The 23439-nt window shown below is 40.6% G+C and overlaps 1 protein-coding gene across 3 annotated transcripts in view; it reads right to left on the minus strand.

Moving 5' to 3' along the window:
• Positions 1 to 17184, minus strand: part of mapkbp1 (mitogen-activated protein kinase binding protein 1) — a 31493-nt gene extending 14309 nt beyond the window's left edge. For 2 of the 3 annotated variants that reach the window (XM_059353084.1, XM_059353083.1), the window contains exons 1-5: positions 16789 to 17183; positions 15280 to 15371; positions 4514 to 4576; positions 1233 to 1290; positions 26 to 196 (exon numbers count right to left, since the gene is read on the minus strand). In XM_059353084.1, the coding sequence (XP_059209067.1) occupies positions 26 to 196; positions 1233 to 1290; positions 4514 to 4576; positions 15280 to 15371; positions 16789 to 16911 (507 nt within the window). In that variant the 5' untranslated portion in view covers positions 16912 to 17183. Of the gene's footprint in view, positions 1 to 25; positions 197 to 1232; positions 1291 to 4513; positions 4577 to 15279; positions 15372 to 16788 lie in introns of all 3 variants that reach the window. The other variant, XM_059353082.1, reaches the window with a different exon arrangement.
• Positions 17185 to 23439: the final 6255 nt, after the last annotated feature.

Raw genomic sequence — 23439 nt, forward strand, 5'->3', positions numbered from 1 at the left:
TTAATAAACGTGTGGCCTCGCTGACCTTCCAGTTCCAGACGTTGACCATCATGTCGTGCTGGTAGCCCACGCTGACGATGTATTTCCCGTTAGGTGAAAACGCCACGCAGGCCACGCCGTATTTATGTTCCTGCAGCTCGGCAACCTGCAGACGCTCTGACGCATCCCAGACTCGAACCGCCGGCATGTGGCCACTCTGAACACATTTATGAAAATAATATTCAATCAGATTTCAGCAAGAGCTGAATGATTACCAAAGAAAAGTTACCTGCTAATAACTTTAAATCAATTAACCATCAGCTTCAGCTTTTCCAAACTCAAGTTCAAGAATCTTCCAGGTATTTTCAAGGTGCATTTATTATTTATATAATATTTATATTAGTCAGAAGGGAACCTTCAGGGCTTTCTACGCCTTCAGAGAAGGCCTTAAAAATTCTAAACCAAAAAATATGAGTATTAAATAATATATGTATATCTTTTAGAAAGATTTAATTTGATACAATACATTTAATACATTTTCTCTCATCTATGATCTAAAGTTAAGTTTACCGTCAAGTTCACATCAGCAATGAAAGGGTTACTGTCCTGAAACATGTTATCCAATCAGAATCGTCCGTCCCCATGGAAGCCCAGTTAGCTAGCTCATTAATTGGTTATATAGAGGCATGCGTAAAACAGCAATTATGAACACTTCATGCTGTTTAGTTAATTTTTTTATTTCTTTTGGAATTTTGTGCATATTATGGAGCCGTTTTGGTCCATGTTTGTAAGTCTTTTTCCCCACATGATTATATTTTCTAAAGTTGCAACAAGCGGGGATTGCAAGACGTTGTGTTTATTAGTTTTAAAACATGAAAAATGCAAAAACAGGAGCCGGTTGGACTACTGAAGGCCCAGCTGTAGTGCTCACGGTTCGCCACTGATATTAGTGTTTGTTTATGAACTGGTGTTTGTTTATTATTTTAATCATAAATACAGCCCACAGCTGTAATAATAAATACATGTAAACAAATATTAACTGATGAACTTATTACAATAGTTTTTGTGATTCTGAATAAAGTGAAGTTCATTGTCGGCGTCCCACAGGGTTCTGCTCTCGGTCCTCTTTTATTTACCTCGTAAACAAACTGAACTTATTTGCTGACGATACAGTTTTATACACCACTGCTGATCCTGAACCAACTGATCCTGGTCCTTGACCTGGTCCTTGATCACCTCCTCAGCAGACTCACCTCTCCTGTGACGACATATTTCCCGTCTGGAGAGAACGCCAGCGTGGTGATGGCCTTCCTGCAGAAAAGACACAAAAACTCTTGTGATTGGCTGTCAGATCAGCAGCTCCACCTGGTGGTCACAAGTTAAACTGCTACTATCACTCATGGGGTTGTAGTTGATTAGGACTGATACAATAATAAGTGTTCGATGACACAGAAACTTTAAAGTTTAAACTATTTACATCTTTAAAAATGAGAAAATTATTTAATATTAAACTTAACCCATTTAAGCCTGGAAAGCATTAACGCATTTCTACCATTAAAACCAGGAGTGCTGTTGCGTTATTCTACCATTAAGACCGGGAAAGCGGATACGTCGTTTTGTAATATTTGTAGTTTTTTCCACCTATTTTCGGTCTCTTGGCCAATGAAATGCATCAGAGTACATGCAGGAGTGTCGCAATGCAACATTGGACTTTTCCAGAACTTTGAAATCAATGGCGGAAGACGACTATAGTGGAGGGAGCTCAGAAGTAAGTGACGGAAGCGATCTTGATGAAAACAGCACCAGCGATTTTATTGCTGATCCGGACTTTGAACCCTCAGAACCAATCGACCGGGATTTATGGATGAGGAATATGTTTTTAGACAACATATTTTCACCGAAGAACAGACAGATTTGTGGCCATCTGGAGATAATAACAATAATAATACTAATTGATTGTGATGATGATATAAGAAATCATGACTGTTTATGTCTTATATTACTTTATTTGTCGTTGAGTACCCTGAAAAGTGCAATATACAGTAGATCAAATGTATTTTTATTATTTTTTATGACAGTAGGCTAATGAGAACTATATCTATTTCTTCCAATAGTCATATCATGTTTGCATCTTGATTAGCAAGATGCAAACATGATATGACTATTGGAAGAAATAGATATAGTTAAACTACTACATGTATTAGTATTATGCATAGGATTTTATTCAGTCATCATCACATACAGGTATAAACAGTAGTTTACAGTCCAATGTAATTTCAATATAGATAGTATATTATGCATAGTATTTTTATTCAGGCATCATCACATACAACTGTAAACAGTAGCTTACAGTCATACTAGTGCACTTTATGCTTTACATTTTTATTGAAAATAATGCTGCACTGACACTTAAAAAAATGATTGTACTGACACTTTATTTTTACATTTTTGATTGAAAATAGTGCTGCTCAGTTGGCAGAGCACCTGCCCAATGTGTTGAGGCTGTAGTTCTCACTGTCATTTCCTGTCTCTTTCAACTCTCCTGTTCAATAAAAGGCGAAAAGGCCCTTTTTTTCCCTATTTGCTGAGTTTGTTGATTTAAAAAAAAACTTTATTGAAGGTTTGGACAAATAAACTCAACTTCTCATGAACACCACAGGTAGAAGCTCTCAAATACTTTTTGAATTTAATTTCTACTACAGAGGCTGAAAAATCTTCTGTTGAATTTCCAGAAAAACTTCAGGTTTTAGGGGGTTCTTTCAAAATCGCCCATAGGTATTCAAGGCATTTTTTCCATGCGTTTTAGACCTAAATGGGTTAAATAAAACAATTAATTATTTCTATATAAAATAAATTATAAATAAAATACCCAGAATTTAGACATTTAATTGGTGTATGAATAATAATAATAACTAGGCCTGCAAGCAGGACTGAACGGGACCGAGCAGAGTGGAGCCATCGGGGGAGGCCACGTCGGGTGCGGTGCTGTGGGCTCAGTCCCTATGCGTACCAAATTGCGTGTCTCCTACTACTCTGCTCGGGGTAGGTGTAAAACATGTTACTTGCTGTTGCCAGCAGGGGGGGCTATGACTGTGTGTCAATATTGATACGTGGGTGTGTTCCGGGCTGGACCCTAATCACGTGTGTGAAATTTGGGACAGATTTGAAGTATGGAGAAGTTATAAAGATGTTGTGTTTTGTGGCGAGATGGCATATTTTGCCGCCATGCCACGCCAACATAGTTAAATTTGTAGGAGGAGTTTGTTAAAGTATGCGACGTGGAAATGGCCAAAAACTGCAGGAAACACCATCTTTGATTGAAAGTGGCCGACTTCCTGTACGTTTTAGGGTATGGGCATGACTCTACGTGGAACCTACTGCTCGGGCTAGGCATAAAACATGTGACTTCCTGTTGCCAGCGGGGGGCGCTATGACTGTGTGTCAATATTGACATGTGGCTGTGTTCCGGGCTGGATCCTCAGCACGTGTGAGAAATTTGGGACAGATTGGACAATGTATGGTCAAGTTATCCAGTCTGGTGTTAGATGGGGAGACGCCATATTTTGCCGCCATGCCACGCCCACAGATTGTGATGGTCAGTAAAGGTCTTGATAAGTTGCGTTTCCCAAAGCCTTGTGATGGTACTGACCAAGTTTGAAGTCAATGGGATTAAATCTGTTGGAGAAGTTATGTAAAGTATGCAAAGTGGTCATTTTATGAAAGGGGCGTGGATAAAGCATAAGGGGCGGGGCTTTATGAAATATTGTTATGTAGAAGTGTTAAGGGTTGGACTCTGATGAAGCATGATAAGTTTGGACCAGATGGGACAAAGAATGAAAAAGTTATAACAACCTCATGTATTATGGCGAGACGCCATATTTTGCTGCCATGCCACGCCCACATGACAGTCGGTAAAGATTTGGATAAGTTTTGATCCCAAAGGCCTTATGAGGCTACTGACCAAGTTTGAAGTAAATCGGGTTAAATCTGTAGGAGGAGTTCGTAAAAGTATGTGACCTGGAAATGGCCAAAAACGATGACAAGTGTGATATTCAATCCAAGATGGCAGACTTCCTGTACGTTTGCGGGTATGGGTTCTTTTTTTTTGCGATCAATTATTTTTATTTTCAAAAGAGAAGGGCATGAAACAAGATAAATAGCGGGTATGGGTTCTTGAGGCTTTTTGGTGCGTCTTCCCATGATACACATATGTACCAACTTTCGTGTGTCTACGTGAAAAAAAACCTATATTGTGAGGCTGTTTCTAAAATTTTGAGGGGGCGCTAGTGAGTCATTTTGCAAGGTCCATTCCCGCGAATACCAGACGTATAGTCCAAAAATGGTGAGTTTTGGAATATGATAAAGGCCTCAAATAAGCGATTTATTCCCCCTAAAAATAATAAGAAGAAACGGACCAATTACAATAGGGTCCTTGCACTTTCAGTGCTCGGTCCCTAATAATAATAAACTTTAAGCAGCACATTCCAGACAGAGACACAAACAGGAAGTGAGAGCTGATTGGCTTAAGTTTTACCTGGAGCTGTTGAAGATGTGATGCTGCTTGTTCTTCCGAGGATTCAACAGGACGATCACACACCTGCACACACACACACACACACACACTGTTAGGACCTGGGGCCCGTTGCACAAAAGTAGGATTAAGACATCCAGGATAAGTGACTGAGCTGGGCTCAATGAATCCAAAACAAGAGCGTCCAGGCTTAGTTGGTTGCACAAAGACCAAGCCAGGATGAGCAGACACGGATTCATCAAGCCAGGCGAAACCAACCCTGGATCGAATAGCCCCCGCCACCAACCACAGATTCACTGATTCACCATGGCAAGTAGAGCGGCTTACTTTTCACCGTCGGAGGGAGAAATCCTGATGTAGGCATACGAGGAGGTGAAACACATAATTAAAATTAAAAAGAAAGGCAACACCTATAAACCTATAAAACAAATTTCAAGGACTGCATTTTTTCACCTCCGTAATATTACAAAAATTAGACACATCCTGTCTCAAAAGGATGCAGAAAAATTAGTTCATGCTTTTGTTACTTCAAGGTTAGATTACTGTAATTCCTTACTGTCAGGCTGCTCCAATAAATCCCTTAAAACTCTTCAGTTAGTCCAAAATGCTGCGGCTCGTGTACTAACAAGAACCAAGAAAAGAGATCATATTTCTCCTGTTCTAGCTTCGCTGCACTGGCTCCCTGTAAAATCCAGAATTGAGTTCAAAATCCTTCTTCTTACTTACAAAGCTCTAAATGGTCAGGCACCATCATATCTTAAAGACCTCATAATGCCATATTACCCTACTAGAGCAGTACGCTCCCAAAATTCTATGTTACTTGTGGTTCCTAAAGTCCTTAAAACTAGATTGGGAGCCAGAGCCTTCAGTTATCAAGCTCCTCTCTTGTGGAATCATCTCCTAGTCTCAGTTCGGGAGGCAGACACCCTCTCTTTATTCAAGAGTAAACTTAAAACTTTCCTCTTTGACAAAGCCTATAGTTAGGGCTGGCCGAGGCCTGCCTTGGACCAGCCCCTAGTTATGCCGCTATAGGCCCAATGTGTCGGGGGACACGATACAACGGGGCCCTCTTTCTCTCTGTCCCAATAATACATGACACAAGCTTTTATTTTCCCAGAATACTCGCACTTTTCTCTGCTCTCTCTTCACAGGGTGTGGAGCTGTGGTCCTGCTCCATCACTCCTGCTGGTCTCACTGCTGTGGATCTGGTTCGGCCCCAGATGGGAATGTTCCTCTCCTGGTCCACTCTACACTCACCATCACTACTGGCCAATGGTGGTGCATCATCACCTGCTGCTGTGCCCCCCCCCCCCCCCCAAGAACTCCTGCTCCTCTCTCTCTCTCTCTCCCTCTCTCTCTATTGCCCCCCCCCCCAACCTCTATCTACTCTACTCTACTCTGTTGACCTGCCCTGTACAACGACATCTATTGCACGTCTGTCCGTCCTGGGAGATGGATCCCTCCTCTGTCGCTCTCCCTGAGGTTTCTTCTTCTTTTTCCCCTGCTAAAAGGGTTTTTTAAAGGAGTTTTTCCCTGGCCGATGTGAGGGTCTAAGGACAGAGGGTGTCGTACCATGTACAGTCTGTGAAGCCCTTTGAGGCAAATCTGTGATTTGTGATTTTGGGCTATATAAATAAAATTGATTTGATTTGATTTGAACACCGCCACAGTGATAAAGCAAAGAGAAAATGCGTGGCAAAGTATTGCTGATCGCCTGAATGCGTAAGTAGTGCACAACTACACACTCACCGCTCCGCTGAAACATCACAATTACAATCCAGATAGTTAATTCACATCTCCAAATACGCAGTTGTACTCTAATTATGAATCAGTTGAATTTTTAATTGAAATTCACTGCAGATAGTGTGAAATTGTGTAAATATAGAGTGAAATTGTGTAAATATAAATCCATCTGACTGTATTATTCTTTGATAAATAGATGAGCTAATGATAGTAATAACTTTAATTTGTATAGTGCCTTTCAACCCACGGTCGCTTGCTCACTGACTTCATTCAATTTCCTTTTGGGATAAATAAAGTTTCTCTTTTCTTATATTTAGTGTGTACGTGTCTTCATCTCCTTCCCTGGCCACAGAAGACTCTGACATCAAAGAGGAGTTCTATAGGATTGCAGGTGAGAAAATCTACAAATTACAGGACAATTGTTACCAGTCATAGTAGGATACTCATTACTTTGTGTTATAGGTTTCCTAAAACCATTCACAGACCCCCAGGACGCACAGCAGGCCTACAACCATGCCCATGCCAGGACCACGCCCAGAGTTGAAATGACCTTTGGCCTCCTGAAGGCACGCTTTCAGTGTCTTCACTGTCCTCCACAATGTGGCCTGCCTGAGGAAGGAGAGGCCCCCAGAGTGCCACCAGCCATGGACTGGGACAATCCTGCAATCTTCCCTGATGACGACAGGGGTCGGATGGTGAGGGACCAATATGTGTTTAATTATTTTAGTTAATATGCATGCTTTAAATTTAAGTTAAATATGTCCTGCAGTGGCAGAGGAATTTGTTTTGTTTTTTTATTTAAACTGAATTGGCCTCTTATGATGATTGTGCTGTATACTGTGTGTATACAAGCTTGCAGGGAGGCTACTGCATCATTTGCCCGTTCATTCGATGTGTATGGATTTGTCCTGCATTTATTTCAGTGTGCAGACATGCGGGGTGTATTATATACAGACCTTTGAATGTGTATTTATCCTTGTGTTGTATTATATGCTTTGATTCTGTGCTTTGTATCTTGTAGAGTCACTGTGTGTCTTCAGTTTAGAAAGGAGCTGATGGTTTACCTGTTTTGATTGATCCTTATTCAATAAAGGAACATAAAGTTACACTTTGGTGTGTGTGTGTATTTTATATGACAGATTATTAAGGCGATAGTGAGGAAGAAGAAAAAAGTCATAACTTTATGAGACTGGTTCTTTCTGCGGAAAAGATGTATTTTCTTGCATATTCTTTTTAAAGTCCTGATACTTATGACATTGTGATGCAGATGTGCCAAAAGATGAAGTATCTCCTTGTTTGTGAAACCTATATTGAAGTACAATTCCACAAAATGCTCCACGGCCCTCATTTTAATAATTGTCCTCCTCTAAAACAAGTAAGAATATTATGACTTTTTTCTCGTAAATTTATGGCTTTATTCTCAAAGTCTAAATTTTTTCTCTCTCTGTGGCCCTAATATTCCGTCATTTTATTTATAGCCTTATAGTCTATGGGAAACTGTAAATTGCAACATCATCTAAAATAATCATTTATCCAAAATTATTGAAATGAATGATCACAAACGTTTAAATAATGACAGTGGGTAACCAAGATATCCCGGCTTAATCCCTTATCCTAGTTTTGTGCAACGGGCCCCTGAGCTCAGCTAACTGTTCTCTCCGTTTACAGGTTTTATGCTAAGATAAGCTATAAGCTAACAGACAGATGTCTGTACATTTAGCAACATGTCTCTTTAATCAGCTGTTTGTGTTCCACTGAATCACAGATCTGACACACACACAAAGTATAATCCCTGTGTTGCTGTGTGTGTGTGAGAGAGAGAGAGAGAGAGAGAGAGAGAGAGTCAGTGACCAATTATATTCTTCCTCTTCAACACACACGCTCCTCAGAGACACTGTGAAGACATGATTGATTCTGCTGAAACCAACGGTCACGTGACAAATATTCACGGAAAATCTGTTTACACAGCAGAGCAGAGTGGACAGGACATGACAGTACTTCAATATGTGGAGGACACTGTTTTTACTACATTCAGGACACTTGGAAAAGAGTTGATATATAAATTCTGTTCTTCTGATCTGTCATTCTGTGTTCTTTTGCTTGAGTCGTTCTGATTGTGTTGATTTTACACACACACACACACACACACACACACACACACACACACACACACACACACACACACACACACACACACACACACACACACACACACACTCTGCCGCAGTGTGTGTGTACCATGATGTGTTCATGGACAGTTTGTACCAGAGACCACCGACCCACTCTGAATGCAGCGAGAGAGACAGATGGAGACAGACAGAGAGAGAGAGAGAGAGAGAGAGAGAGAGAGAGAGAGAGAGAGAGAGAGAGAGAGAGAGAGAGAGAGAGAGAGATCACCGCTCTGCTCCTTCCGGTATTTATCAATTTTTCCAGTTTTACATCTTTATATAATATCATGATATATGATGAAACTAATTGATTTTGTATTTTAAATGACGGTCATTTTAAAAATCCCTTATTTACATTAAATATATATTTATAGAAACATTATTATCAGTGTTTGATAAAACACTACTGCAGTATTTATAATCAGTACCGCAGTATTTATGATCAACACTGCGGTCTTTATAACTAGTACTGCAGTATTTTGTAGGACAGTTGATTTACTGTGTGTGTGTGTGTGTGTGTGTGTGTGTGTGTGGAGTCTCATGACGCTCCGCTCCACTGACCCACTTCACTCTTTCATGCATATACTTCTATGGTAAACAGAGTGCTGGGCTCCGCCCACTCCCTCGGCTGATTGGACGCCTGCTCACATTCCTGCATTCCTCTCAGTTGACCTCTGACCTCTCATCATGTGATCACACTTACTTATTACAACAAGATGTATTTTAGTTTATTTAAAGAAACAAGCAAATATAAAACATTTGATAAAGATGTTGACAATTGTCTCCAACATGTCTTTGTGCAGAATAACTCAATTATAACGACAGAAATCAGAAAAAAAGATTAATTATTTTCTGACAGAAATATGAACATTTTAAGACAAGTTTTGGTCACTTTATAACTGATAAAGGTTCAGGGACCGTGGGGAAGTTCAGACTCTGATAATAGTTTTACAGCATCTTTCTACGGTGAACGATGTATAAAGAAAAACAGCCTTTTTCCCTCAGGAAACCTCCGCTAAACCTGCTCTGCAGCTCCATGTTGAAGAAACAAACATAAGAAACCGTCATCGTCCTGTTTAAGAGTTAGACTGATCTTCAGCCTCAGTGTGTGTTTAAACTGGTTCTGCTAGTTCTCTGACAGAATGCTGACAGACCTGCTGTCACTTTAACAAACATAACCGATAACCTTTACCTTTACTGAGCTCTGCCCTGCAAAATGTCCACTGAAACCTTTTTAATAAATCCACAGATCTCTTTAGAACACACAGGAAATATGTTTCTGGGATCGCCCTGGACCACTGAGACCACTTTCAGGACTAATGGGACCCTGTAATCATTCAACACTTGAACACCACCAAAGAACTCCTGGGACATTAAAACCCTTTAAAAGCCCCTAAAAGTCCTGACCCACATCACAGGTCCTTGGGACGCCCTGAGGTACCACAACACCTCAAGAACTCTGTAAATATGATAACAGATATTATTAATAGCTTTTGAACACAAAGAAACCAAGGTTTCACTTCCAGAACCCTGAAAATCCCTCAGCAAAAATAAACACACAGTTTGTCGTTTTTATAACATTTTATAACATTTATATGTTTTGTCCGTGCAAAACTACTGAATCCTCTCAGGAACTTTCAGATTCACTTAAACCTCCTAAAGGTCTCTTCTTCCTGTAGAACTCGTGGTGTTCCTAAAGGTCTCTTCTTCCTGTAGAACTTGTTGTGTTCCTAAAGGTCTCTTTTTCCTGTAGAACTTGTGTTGTTCCTAAAGGTCCTGATATCCTTTTTGTAGAACTTGTGGTGTTCCTTAAGGTCCTGGTCTTCTTCCTGAATAACTTGTGGTGTTCCTAAAAGTCTCTTCTTCCTGTATAACTTGTGGTGTTCCTAAAAGTCTCTTCTTCCTGAAGAACTTGTGGTGTTCCTAAAGGTCTCTTCTTCCTGTAGAACTTGTGGTGTTCCTAAAGTTTTCTTCGTGCTGTAGAACTCATGGTGTTCCTAAAGGTCCTGGTCTTCTTCCTGTAGAACTCCTGCTGTTCCTAAAGGGCCTGGTCTTCTTCCTGAAGAACTTGTGGTGTTCCGAAAGGTCTCTTCTTCCTGTAGAACTTGTGGTGTTCCTAAAGGTCCTGATATTCTTCCTGTAGAACTCATGTTGTTCCTGAAGGTCCTGGTCTTTTTCCTGAAGAACTCGTGGTGTTCCTAAAGGCCTCTTCTTCCTGGAGAACTTGTGGTGTTCCTTAAGGTCCCTTCTTCCTGTAGGACTTGTGGTGTTCCTAAAGGTCCTGATATTCTTCCTGTAGAACTGATATTGTTCCTAAATGTCCTGGTATTCTTCCTGGAGAACTTGTGGTGTTTCTTAAGGTCTCTTCTTCCTGTAGAACTTGTGTAGTTTCTAAAGGTCTCTTCTTCCTGTAGAACTTGTGTAGTTTCTAAAGGTCTCTTCTTCCTGTAGAACTTGTGGTGCTCCTAAAGGTCCTGGTCTTCTTCCTGTAGAACTCATGTTGTTCCTAAAGGTCCAGGTCTTCTTCCTGAAGAACTTGTGGTGTTCCTAAAGATCCTGGTCTTCTTCCTGAAGAACTTGTGGTGTTCCGAAAGGTCTCTTCTTCCTGTAGAACTTGTGTAGTTTCTAAAGGTCTCTTCTTCCTGTAGAACTTGTGGTGCTCCTAAAGGTCCTGGTCTTCTTCCTGTAGAACTCATGTTGTTCCTAAAGGTCCTGATATTCTTCCTGTAGAACTCATGTAGTTCCTGAAGGTCCTGGTCTTCCTGAAGAACCTGTGGTGTTCCTAAAGGTCTCTTCTTCCTGTAGAACTCGTGGTGTTCCTAAAATTCTCTTCGTCCTGTAGAACTTGTTGTGTTCCTAAAGGTCTTGTCTTCCTGTAGAACTTGTGGTGTTCCTTAAGGTCTCTTCTTCCTGTAGGACTTGTGGTGCTCCTAAAGGTCCTGGTATCCTTTTTGTAGAACTTGTGGTGTTCCTTAATGTCCTGGTCTTTTTCCTGAAGAACTTGTGGTGTTCCTAAAGGTCCTGATATTCTTCCTGTAGAACTCATGTTGTTCCTGAAGGTCCTTGTCTTCTTACTGAAGAACTCGTGGTGTTCCTAAAGGTCTCTTCTTCCTGGAGAACTTGTGGTGTTCCTTAAGGTCCCTTCTTCCTGTAGAACTTGTGGTGTTCCTTAAGGTCCCTTCTTCCTGTAGACCTTGTGGTGTTCCTAAAGGTCCTGATATTCTTCCTGTAGAACTCACATTGTTCCTAAAGGTCCTGGTCTTCTTCCTTGAGAACTTGTGGTGTTTCTTAAGGTCTCTTCTTCCTGTAGAACTTGTGTAGTTTCTAAAGGTCTCTTCTTCTTGTAGAACTTGTGGTGCTCCTAAAGGTCCTGGTCTTCTTCCTGTAGAACTCATGTTGTTCCTAAAGGTCCAGGTCTTATTCCTGGAGAACTTGTGGTGTTTCTTAAGGTCTCTTCTTCCTGTACAACTTGTGTAGTTTCTAAAGGTCTCTTCTTCCTGTAGAACTTGTGGTGCTCCTAAAGGTCCTAGGTCTTCTTTCTGTAAAACTTGTCGTGTTCCTGAAGGTCTCTTCTTCCTGTGGAACTCGTGGTGTTCCTACAGGTCCTGGTCTTCTTGATGTAGAACTTGTGGTGTTCCTAAAGGTCCTGGGGCCTCATGTATCAAAGAGTGCGTAGCTTTCATACTGAAAGATGGCGTACTCCCAAAACTAGAAAAGTACGTATGCAAACTCACCTCCACATGTATCAAACTGTTCCTACTGCAGGTTCGGTGCACCTTTCCTTCATACATTCCAACCAGCGGGGAACTGAGAACACATGCACGAGCCACTAGCCACGCCGTGGCTCCACGCCCCGACTCCACGCCCCGACTCCACGCCCCGACTGCACCCGAAAATGAATACGCAGATGATACGCAAATGACTATAAATCGTCGGCTTGCCCGCTGATTATCGACAAAACAATGGCAAATCAACTTACTGTCACTGCGTGCGAGGTGGATGTGGTGATCTCCGGGGCGCACCATGACAGAAGTGTCCCTCAACACACGCTCCTTCTAAACGCCTATTATTGAATTTATTTAAAGCCATTAGAGCTGCCAGTGCGTAATGCGTACCAAAATCATTTCTACGCATCAGTTTATAAGCCACACTGAACTTGTTGTCCCAATTAAACATCACATACGGGATCAAATATGCACCACACCTGACTTATTCTGAAAGGATTTCCAACACACGTTTCTTCTCCGGAGAGAGAGATCGGTGCGTCATGGATCACTGTGCACCTTTAGCGTTAACATCTCCATGTTAAACCAAAGGGGAAACGGTCGGCGATCGGCACTTTGACACAGTAATTAAGGCACTTAAGAAAATATACAATCTTAACATCAAAACATGTAAAGTATTTCTGATTCTGATTAATATGGAATGCACAAATACCACATCTCTTTGGATTAACAGGAGATGTTAACGGTGCAGGTGCACAGGATCCCTCTCTCCTCAGAGAAAAATGTGTGTGGGAAATCCTTTCAGAATAAGTCAGGTGTGGTGCATATTTGATCCTGTATGTGATGTTTAATTGGGACAGCAAGTAAAGAGTGACTTATAAACTGATGCGTAAAAAAGATTCTGGCAGCATTACGCACTCTCTAACGGCTCTGAGTAACATTAATAACGGTGGAGTTTAGAAGGAGCTTGCGTTGAGGGACCCTTCTGCCATGGTGCAGCTCTCTGATCTGGTTGCGTTAACATCCAGTGACAAATTGTTGCTGATCCCAGAGCTGAGGCACCAAAAAGCTAATTTTCCTGCCTCCACCTCGGAGATTATTACGTCCACCTCATGCGCAGTGGCAGCACGTTGATTTGCCGTTGTTCTTTCAATAATCAGCGAGCATGCCATCGATTTATAGTCATTTGCATATCATCTGCGTATTCATTTGCGGGAGGAGCCGGGCGTGGTTGGTGGCTCGTGCATGTGCGCTCAGTTCCACACTGATTGGGATGTATGAAGGAAAGGTGCGCAGAACCTGGCGTAAGCACAGTTTGATACATGTGGAAGTGAGTCTGCGTACGTACTTTTCTAGTTTTGGGAGTACGCCATCTTTCAGTATGAAAGCTACGCACTCTTTGATACATGAGGCCCCTTTTCTTCTTCCTGTAGAACTTATGGTGTTCCTAAAGTTCCTGGTCTTCTTCCTGTAGAACTTGTGGTGTTCCTAATCGTCTCTTCTTCCTGTAGAACTCGTGGTGTTCCTCCCTGAAACACCTTCACAACTCAGAAAGACCTGAAAGAATAAAAGCTCTGTGACCCTCAGAGGACTGCAGGAGCTAAACGGTAAATCCTCCTTCAGACTGAAATCTCGTGGTGAATATCAGGACCCCGGCCCCTAATGGGCCTCTGTGTGTGTGTGAGAGAGAGAGAGAGAGAGAGAGAGAGAGAGAGAGAGAGAGAGAGAGAGAGAGAGAGAGAGAGAGAGAGAGAGAGAGAGAGAGAGAGAGAGAGAGAGAGAGAGAGAGAGAGACACACACATGATGTGTTTAATCTGATAATCTGATCATGTCGTTAAATCCTGAAGCACTGACGCTCACTTTCACTCACAGACGTTGATCTGCTGTTTGGACAACAACACAGTGTTTACATTTACACACACACACACACACACACACACATATATATAAATATATATATATATATGTGTGTGTGTGTGTGTGTGTGTGTGTGTGTGTGTGTATATATGTATATGTGTGTATATATATATATATATATATATACTGATTTCCTCAATTTAAAGCCGGGCCCCTATCAATGACCGGCCTCATTTAGTAACCGGATGTAAAAACAATTTTAGTAAATAAAAGCCGGCCTCTTTTACAAGCTAGGTGTCTTACCGGTGTTATGTCAAAGTCTGTTCCCCCGTCGATATGTGTCCCCCTTACCTTAACCTGCACCCAACCTTATCCCTGACCCCAACCAGTCGTCCTTTAAGTTGCTTAACATGACCCCAAGTTTACCTTAACCCCAAACAGTTCTCTCTACAAGGCCTAACCTCAAACTTAAATCCTAACTCCAACCGCGTAGGTGATGCTACAGAGAACACCATTCAGGAAACATCATTTGACGGGTAACAGATTTCGACACAACACCTGTATTTTGAAGTTTCGCTACACAAGTTAGTACTGGTAAATATCGTTGTTTCTCCCGCTGTCCTTGTCATTTTCTGTAAAGCCGTTTATGCACGTTCTTCTGGGCTTTTTAGTAGTTTAGACATTTTAAATCTTGCTTAACATGAACATTCAGCGTGCTGTTCATTGTTTGTTTACATCCGAGTACTTCCAATATGGCTGACATCCGGGTAACTGGCTGTGTAAAACACTCTGATTTTCTTTTTTTTAATAAAAGCCTTCAAATAATAGCCTGCCCCTATCATTAGCCGGGTCCCAAACTGATTTTTTATGAATAGAAGCCCCGGTATTTAACATTATATCTTTTTATATCTGTAACTCCTCAGTTCTTAAACTGGTGTTTTTTCTTTCGCTCGTCATACCGTCGAGTTGTTTAGTGACGTGGTTCCTCATCCTCACTGATCACAAGTTTTTTTTTTTTTTGTCAAAGTATTTATGACTCAAATTAAATCTTCTGACTTAACTGAGATCAGATGATCGTTTCACGGCTGGATGCTGCTTGACTTTTAGAAAACTTTTAAAGGAATTTGGACGCAAAAGGAAGCAGGCAGAACAGGGGACCAGGTCTGCTCACACTGCAAATAAAACATAATTCAAAGACGAACTTGAGTTGTTCAACATCGACTGAGGTTTAAACCTCAACAACACACACACACACACACACACAGTGGGTCTCACCCTGCAGGGTAAGCCAGTAGTCCTGTTCGGGGGTCGCAGGCCAGCGCTCGGTTCCCCGGAGCCGTGATGCCCAGAACCTTCTCCAAGGTCACCTGGAGGTCAAAGGCTATCGTTACTGTCGGACATCAAAAACAGAGAGGCAGACAGACAGACAGACAAGCAGACAGGCTGTATCCCAGAGTCCTCCCCCTTCTGCTGTAACATCATGGAACAGCCTTCAGTGTGTGTCTGTTTGTCTTCGTGTCTGACGTGGTTTTGGCTTCAGAGCTCTTCATGTTTGTGGAAGAAGAAGCTTCAAAATTAAATCTCCAGGATTGAACCAGTTAAACATGGTGATGAATCTGAATGTTCTCTGATCCTGCAGCAGAACTCCCTGTGGAGAAGTTTCACAGCTCAATAACTGTTATCTATAAATAACAATAACGGACTGTCAGTCCCCGTAAACACAATAAACAAATGTAAAAGTCTCTGAATGTCAAAGCTGCGTATAGACATTACACATTGTTCATCATCAGATTGACTAAATATGAATGAACATTAATAACTTTAGAGACTGAGATCAATAAACTGAACTGGCAACGTATCAACATGATGTTTATTAACTTAGATAAATATTCTGACATTTGTTTGCATGTATTTCTTGACTTTGAACACAAGTTTTGTAAGTTATGTGATAACAAATGTTCAGATATTTATATTTAAATTCATATTTTGCCGCCAGCATCACCGTTTCTTCGCTCGCCATTTTTAAATCTCCCAGTAGATTGCTGAGGCATTATGGTGCCGAGGAAAGATGAGCAGAAGAAGGACTCCTGTCCTCATGATCCTGGACAGCAGGACAGTCCTACAGCTGTCCAGGAACCTTCCTCAGCCAGAAAGACAGACAACAACAACAGCTGGTCTTCAGAAACAATCTGCACCAGTCCAGAAGCTCAAGACGCTGCAGGTTCTGTGTCTGTGCAGTGGAGACACGTTTGTCAGATGTTTGCGCTTCAGACTGTGTGCGTGTGTGTGTTAAATTACTTCTAACACGAGGCCGGCTCTACGCTGGGGCAAGAGGGGCCGAGCCCCCTTAAATAAATGTCTTGCCCCCTCAAATCAAAATTTTAGAAGTCGAGAAAGCCAATTTTAATATACACACAAAATTAATATACATTACAATTTGACAAAATTATCTGCAGTAACGGGAAAATCCACAGAAAAAGGGAAACACGATTGTTGGTTGAAATCTGGATGAAGGATGTTTCATTTTATTAATTTATTGGAGCTTAGTCTTCAGGTGGGGAATCCACTTCTTTAGGTTGGGGTTGGACACATAGACCCCTTTCAATGAAGAAGCATCGATAGTATAAGCACAGAAAAAAAAACTGCTGGAGCATGATGTGTCCACATGATGCCCCCTTCACATTTCTGACTGCCCCCTCATATATGCCTACCTAGAACCGGCCCTGTTCTAACCACAGTTTTAAAGGTGGTGGATTGTGTGTGCGTGTGTGTGTCATTCAGCACCTTGTCGCTCAGCGCCTCTTTGTGCCGCGCGGCAGTGCCGCTCCGCCGCTTCAGTTTGATGGACGGGGAGCGCAGCAGGTTCTTGATGCGGCTCCGGATCGTTCCGCTTCCCTCCGCGGTCATCGCGCCGTTAGCTGCCCGGCTAGCAGCGTCTCTCAGCGGCTGCAGCTCTTGTCTTTCCCTCGCTGCTCCGCCGCCGCCGCATCTGCCGTCATACCGTCTGATGGCCGCGCCGCGCCGGGCCGGGGGAAGGTTCGGCTATCCTGGCTCCGGTTCCGGGTCTGGTTCTGGGCTGATCCGGGTCACGGGCTCCGGCTGCGCTGCTGCTCCGCATTTTATTCCTCCGCCGCAGCGAAGACACGACGCGGCTTCTCCACGAGCAAGACCGGACTGACCCGCTGACGCGCCACCGTCAAGACGCAACGCGGCAGCGACGCTAACACTACCGGGCGGGCTTTTCAGAATAAAACTGCTCGGACTTTTATTCTTTCTGTAGATTTTGTTTGTAGATCAATGTTCGCTTGATTGCACAATAAATGTACACAATCAAAACAACCTAAATAACGTTTAAGTTCAAACCCATTTCATCAGTTTACACCTGTTATATTATCCTTACTTTATTACTGTATACTAACTAACTCAGATCAGGGGCCTGATGCACAAAACTAGGATAAGGGATTAAGCCGGGATATGTTGGGTTATCCTGGCTCAACTGATCCGTGATCCGGTTGCACAAAAGCAGGATAGGGGGCAGTAGGATATGTTATGGTATAAGTTACCATGGAGATTTATTCTGTGGAGCTAGCCTGTCCCAGACCAGGCTAAATTCCAGGATCTATTGTATCACATCCCTTATCTCAGTCAGCAGTCACCACAAACAGAAACCAATAGTTATTCCACTGCCCTTTACACATTGTTATCACATAGAACTAGGCCCACTGTCATTATTTAAACATTTGTGATCTTTCATTTAAATCATTTTGGATAAATGATGATTTTAGATTATGTTGCAATTTACAGTTTCCCATAGACTATAAGGCTCTAAATCAAATGACGGAATATTAGGGCCACAGAGAAAAAAAATTACAGACTTTGAGAATAATGCCATATATTTATGAGAATAAAGTCATAATATTGTAACTTGTTTTAGAGGAGGACATTTTTTTAAATGAGGGCCGTGGAGCATTTCATGGAACTGTACTTCAGTATAGGCTTCACAAACAAGGAGATACTTCATCAGCACCACATTGTCATAAGTATCAGGACTTTAAAAAGAATATGAAAGAAAATACATCTTTTCCGCAGAAAGAGCCAGTCTCATAAATGTATGACTTTTCTTCTTCCTCAGTGTGGCCCTAATACACCGTCGTATAAAATACACATTATATATACACACATATATATATACACACACACACACACACACACACCAAAGTGTAACATTATGTTCCTTTATTGAATAAGGATAAATCAAAACAGGTAAACCATCAGCTCCTTTCAAAACTGAAGACAGTGACTCTACAAGATAGAAAGCACAGAATCAAAGTATATTATACAACACAAGGATAAATACACATTCAAAAGGTCTGAATATAATACACCCTGCATGTCTGCACACTGAAATAAATGCAGGACAAATCCATACACATCGAATGAACAGACAAATGATGCAGTAGCCTCCCTGCGAGCTTGTATACACACAGTATACAGCACAATCATCATAAGAGGCCAAATCAATTAAAAAAAAAAAATCCTCTTCCACTGAAGGACATATTTAACTTGAATTTAAAGCATGCATATTAACTAAAATAATTTAACACATATTAGTCCCTCACTGGCCGACCACTGTCGTCATCAGGGAAGATTGCAGGATTGTCCCAGTCCATGGCTGGGGGCCCTCTGGGGGCCCTCTCCTTCCTCAGGCAGGCCACATTGTGGAGGACAGTGAGGACACTGAAAGCGTGCCTTCAGGAGGTCAAAGGTCATTTCAACTCTGGGCCTGGTCCTGGCATGGGCATGGTTGTAGGCCTGCTGTGCTTCCTGGGGGTCTGTGAATGGTTTCAGGAGAAAAGGCTGGCAGGCAGACCCCCTGTCTACCAGCAACACCCCAGAGAATTCACCTGTCAACACTAAATCTCATCATTACAACATCAAACAGAGTGACATTCTTGACACAGCCATGATGTAAAAAGTGGTTATTAATGGTTGTGTGGCTCACCTAGTGATAGGCGCTGACAGATTTCAGAGGTCCCAAAGACTCTGGAGTCATGGACTGAGGCCATTTTGCCACAACATTGTTGATCAGACAGTCAGCATTGCAGACCAAGAGGACTTTTAAACCAATCAATGCACACCACAAGGAATGTACAGTGTTCATCAATGGACAATATCAAAAAGTTATGTTCACCTGAACATTAATGCTGTGAAAGGATTTTCTATTCACAAAATCCACCTCATGGGCACCTGAGGGGGATTTTATCCTGAGGTGTGTGCAGTCCAGTGCACCAGTGACATTGGGGAAACATGTAACACAAAGTAATGAGTATCCTACTATGACTGGTAACAGTTGTCCTGTCATTTGTACATTTTCTCACCAGCAATCCGATAGAACTCCTCTTTGATGTCACAGAGTCTTCTGTGGCCAGGGAAGGAGATGAAGACATATACACACTAAATATAAGAAAAGAGAAACTTTATTTATCCCAAAAGGAAATCCAATGAAGTCAGTGAACGACCGTGGGTCATTTGAAAGGCGCTATATAAATTAAAGTTGTTATTACTGGTATTACTAGTATCTATTTATCAAAGAATAATACAGTCTGATGGAGTTACATTTACACAATTTAACTCATATCTGCAGTCCATTTGATTAAAAATTCAACTGATTCATATCAGAGTACAACTGCGTTTTTGGAGATGTGAATTAACTATTTGGATTGTAATTGTGATGTTTCAGCGGAGCGGTCAGTGTAGTTGTGCACTACATACGCATTCAGGCGGTCAGTAATACTTTGCCACGCGTTTTCTCTTTGCTTTATCACTGTGGCGGTGTTGCCTTTCTTTTTAATTATGTGTTTCACCTCCTCGTATGCCTCCATCCGGATTTCTCCCTCAGACGGGGAAAAGTAAGCCGCTCTACTCGCCATGGTGAATCAGTGAATCTGTGATCGGTGGCGGGGGCTATTTAAAGGAGCGCGCACCTATCCAGGGTTGGTTTCGCCTGGTTTGATGAATCCGTGACTGCTCATCCTGGATTGGTCTTTGTGCAACCAACTGAGCCTGGACGCTCTTGTTTTCGATTCATTGAGCCCACCTCAGTCACTTATCCTGGATGTCTTAATCCTACTTTTGTGCAACGGGCAATAAAACGGAGATGTCTGTTTCCTGTACTACACTAGTGAAGACTAAACATTTATCATTAATAATATACATTTTATTTATATTATTACGCTTTCAGTTTTTTAAGAAAATCATGCATTTTTTCGTTTTTTTTAAATTTTGAAATCACTTGTTTTTGTACTTTCAGAGAATTTATAATATTTCAGTGTATTACAATGATAGTCTTTTAATTTAAAACTGTTCCTTTAAATTGAAAAACTGACTCCAGTAGATTCAGACTTTTGAATCAGCTTGAGGCTTTTTTGTTTTTTAAAAAATCACTACAAATACTTTAAAAAAAAATGCTGTTACTTTGACAGTCAAGTCTTCTCACTTCCTTTGTTGTCGTGTCTGTGACGCTTCTGACGCGTCTCACGCTGCATTGAACGCAGCATGAAGCGGTAGCGCCGCCCGGCGACAGGAACACAAACTGCACTCATTTAATATTAATTTCTCTATTTTATTTATTTAATTTCGTGAAATTGGCAGTTTCCGTCCTTAAAACAAAAGACCTTTGATCCTTTCACCATGTTTTCACTTCATCAGTTCATTTAAAAACATCTTGTTCAGCGTTCGGTCTTGAGGAGTTGCTGCTCAGTAACGTTTAGTTTATGTTTAGATCCAGTCCGGTCTTATGTGATCTGGGGCCTGTTGCACAAAACTAGGATAAAGGATTAAGCCGGGATATGTTGGTTATCCTGGCTCAATTTATCCATAAATTACCATGGTGATTTATTCTGTGGAGCGAGCCTGCCCCAGACAGGGCTAAATTCCAAGATCTATTTAATCTCATCCCTTATCTCAGTCAGCAGTCACCACAAACGGAAACCAATAGTTATTCCACTGCCCTTTACACATTGTTATCACATAGAACTAGACCCACTGTCATTATTTAAACATTTGTGATCATTCATTTCAATCATTTTGGATAAATGATTATTTTAGATGATGTTGCAATTTACAGTTTCCCATAGACTATAAGGCTATAAATAAAATGATGGAATATTAGGGCCACAGAGAGAGAAAAAATTCAGACTTTGAGAATAAAGCCATAAATTTACGAGAAAAAAGTCATAATATTCTTACTTGTTCATATGTTCTTACTTGATAATTGATTATTTTAGACGATGTTGCAATCATTAGATAATTTACAGTTTCCCAGAGACTATAAGGCTACATATAAAATGACAGATTACTAATTTAACTTGTTTTAGAGGAGGAGAGTTGTTAAAATGAAGGCCATGGAGCTTTTTGTGGAATTGTACTTCAGTATCGGTTTCACCAACAAGGAGATACTTCATCTTTTGGCACATCAGCCAGCATCACATTGTCAGAAGTATCAGGACTTTAAAAAAAATGCAAAGATGCAAGACAATACATCTTTTCCGCAGAAAGAATCAGTCTTATAAATTTATGACTTTTGTTGTCTTCCTCAGTGTGGCCCTAAAACTTGGTCGTACAAAATACATATCCCATATATACACACACATATATATATATATATATATATATACACACACATATACATAGACACACACATATATGTATATACATATATATACATACACATATAAATACACACATATATATACATATATACACATATACACATACATATATATATACACATATACACATACATATATATATACACATATACACATACATATATACACATACATATATATATACACATATACACATACATATATACATACACATATATATACACACATACATATATATACACATACATATATACATACACATACATATATACATACACATATATATATATATACACACATACATATATACATACATATATATACATATACATATATATATACACATACATATATACATACACATATATATACACATACATATATACATACACATATATATACACATACATATATACATACACATATATATACACATACATATATACATACACATATATATACACATACATATATACATACACATATATACACATACATATATACATACACATATATACACATACATATATACATACACATATATACACATACATATATACATACACATACATATATATACAGTTGAAACCAGAAGTTTACATACACTATATAAAAAGACACATATGCTTTTTTTCTCACTGTCTGACATGAAATCAGATAGTCACTTTTCCTGTTTTAGGTCCGTTAGGATTACCAAAATTATTTCTTTTTGCTAAATGCCAGAATAATGAAAGAAGGATTTTTTTTAGACAATTTTTTATTACTTTCTTCAAAGTCAGAAGTTTACATACACTAACATTATTATGCCTTGAAACAATTTGGGAAAGCCCAGATGATATTGTCATGTCTTTGGAAGCTTCTGATAGGTTCATTGACAACATTAGAGTTAATTCGAGACACACCTGTGGATGTATTTTAAGCCACACTGCTTCAGAAACACACTGCTTCTTTGTGTAACATCATGGGAAAGTCAAAAGAAATCCATTACTCCAAAAGAAACATAAAAAAGCCAGATTACAGTTTGCAAATGCACACAGGGACAAAGACCTTAATTTTTGGAGACATGTCCTATGGTCTGACAAAACTGTTTGTTTCTTTTGGAGTAATGGCTTCTTCCTGGCAGAGTGGCCTTTCAGCCCATGTAGGTACAGTACTCGTTTCACTGTGGATAATAACACACTCTTACCAGCTTCAGCCAGCATATTCACAACGACTTTTGCTTTTGTTCTTGGGTTGATATGCACATTTTGGACCAAAGCACATTCATCTCTGGGACACAGAGCCCGTCTCCTTCCTGAGCACTATGATGGCTGGACATTCCCATGGTGTTTATACTTGGCTATAATTATTTGAACAGATGAATGTGGCACCTTCAGGCATCTGGAAATTGCACCCAAGGATGAACCAGACTTGTGCAAGTCCAAAATTATGAAATTATTATTAGATATTTTTGTTGATTTCTTTTGACTTTCCCATGATGCTACACAAAGAAGCAGTGTGTTTCAGGTGTGGCTTAAAATACATCCACAGGTGTGTCTCCAATTAACTCAAATGTTGTCAATAAACCTATCAGAAGCTTCCAAAGACATGACAGCATCGTCTGGGCTTTCCCAAATTGTTTCAAGGCATAATAATGTTAGTGTATGTAAACTTCTGACTTTGAAGAAAGTAATAAAAAATTGTCTAAAAAAATCATTCTCTCATTTATGGTAAATGGTAAATGGACCTGCACTTATATAGCGATTTTCTAGTCGCTTTGCGACCA

Source organism: Centropristis striata, chromosome 16 (genome assembly GCF_030273125.1).
Source record: "Centropristis striata isolate RG_2023a ecotype Rhode Island chromosome 16, C.striata_1.0, whole genome shotgun sequence".
Lineage (NCBI taxonomy): Eukaryota > Metazoa > Chordata > Actinopteri > Perciformes > Serranidae > Centropristis > Centropristis striata.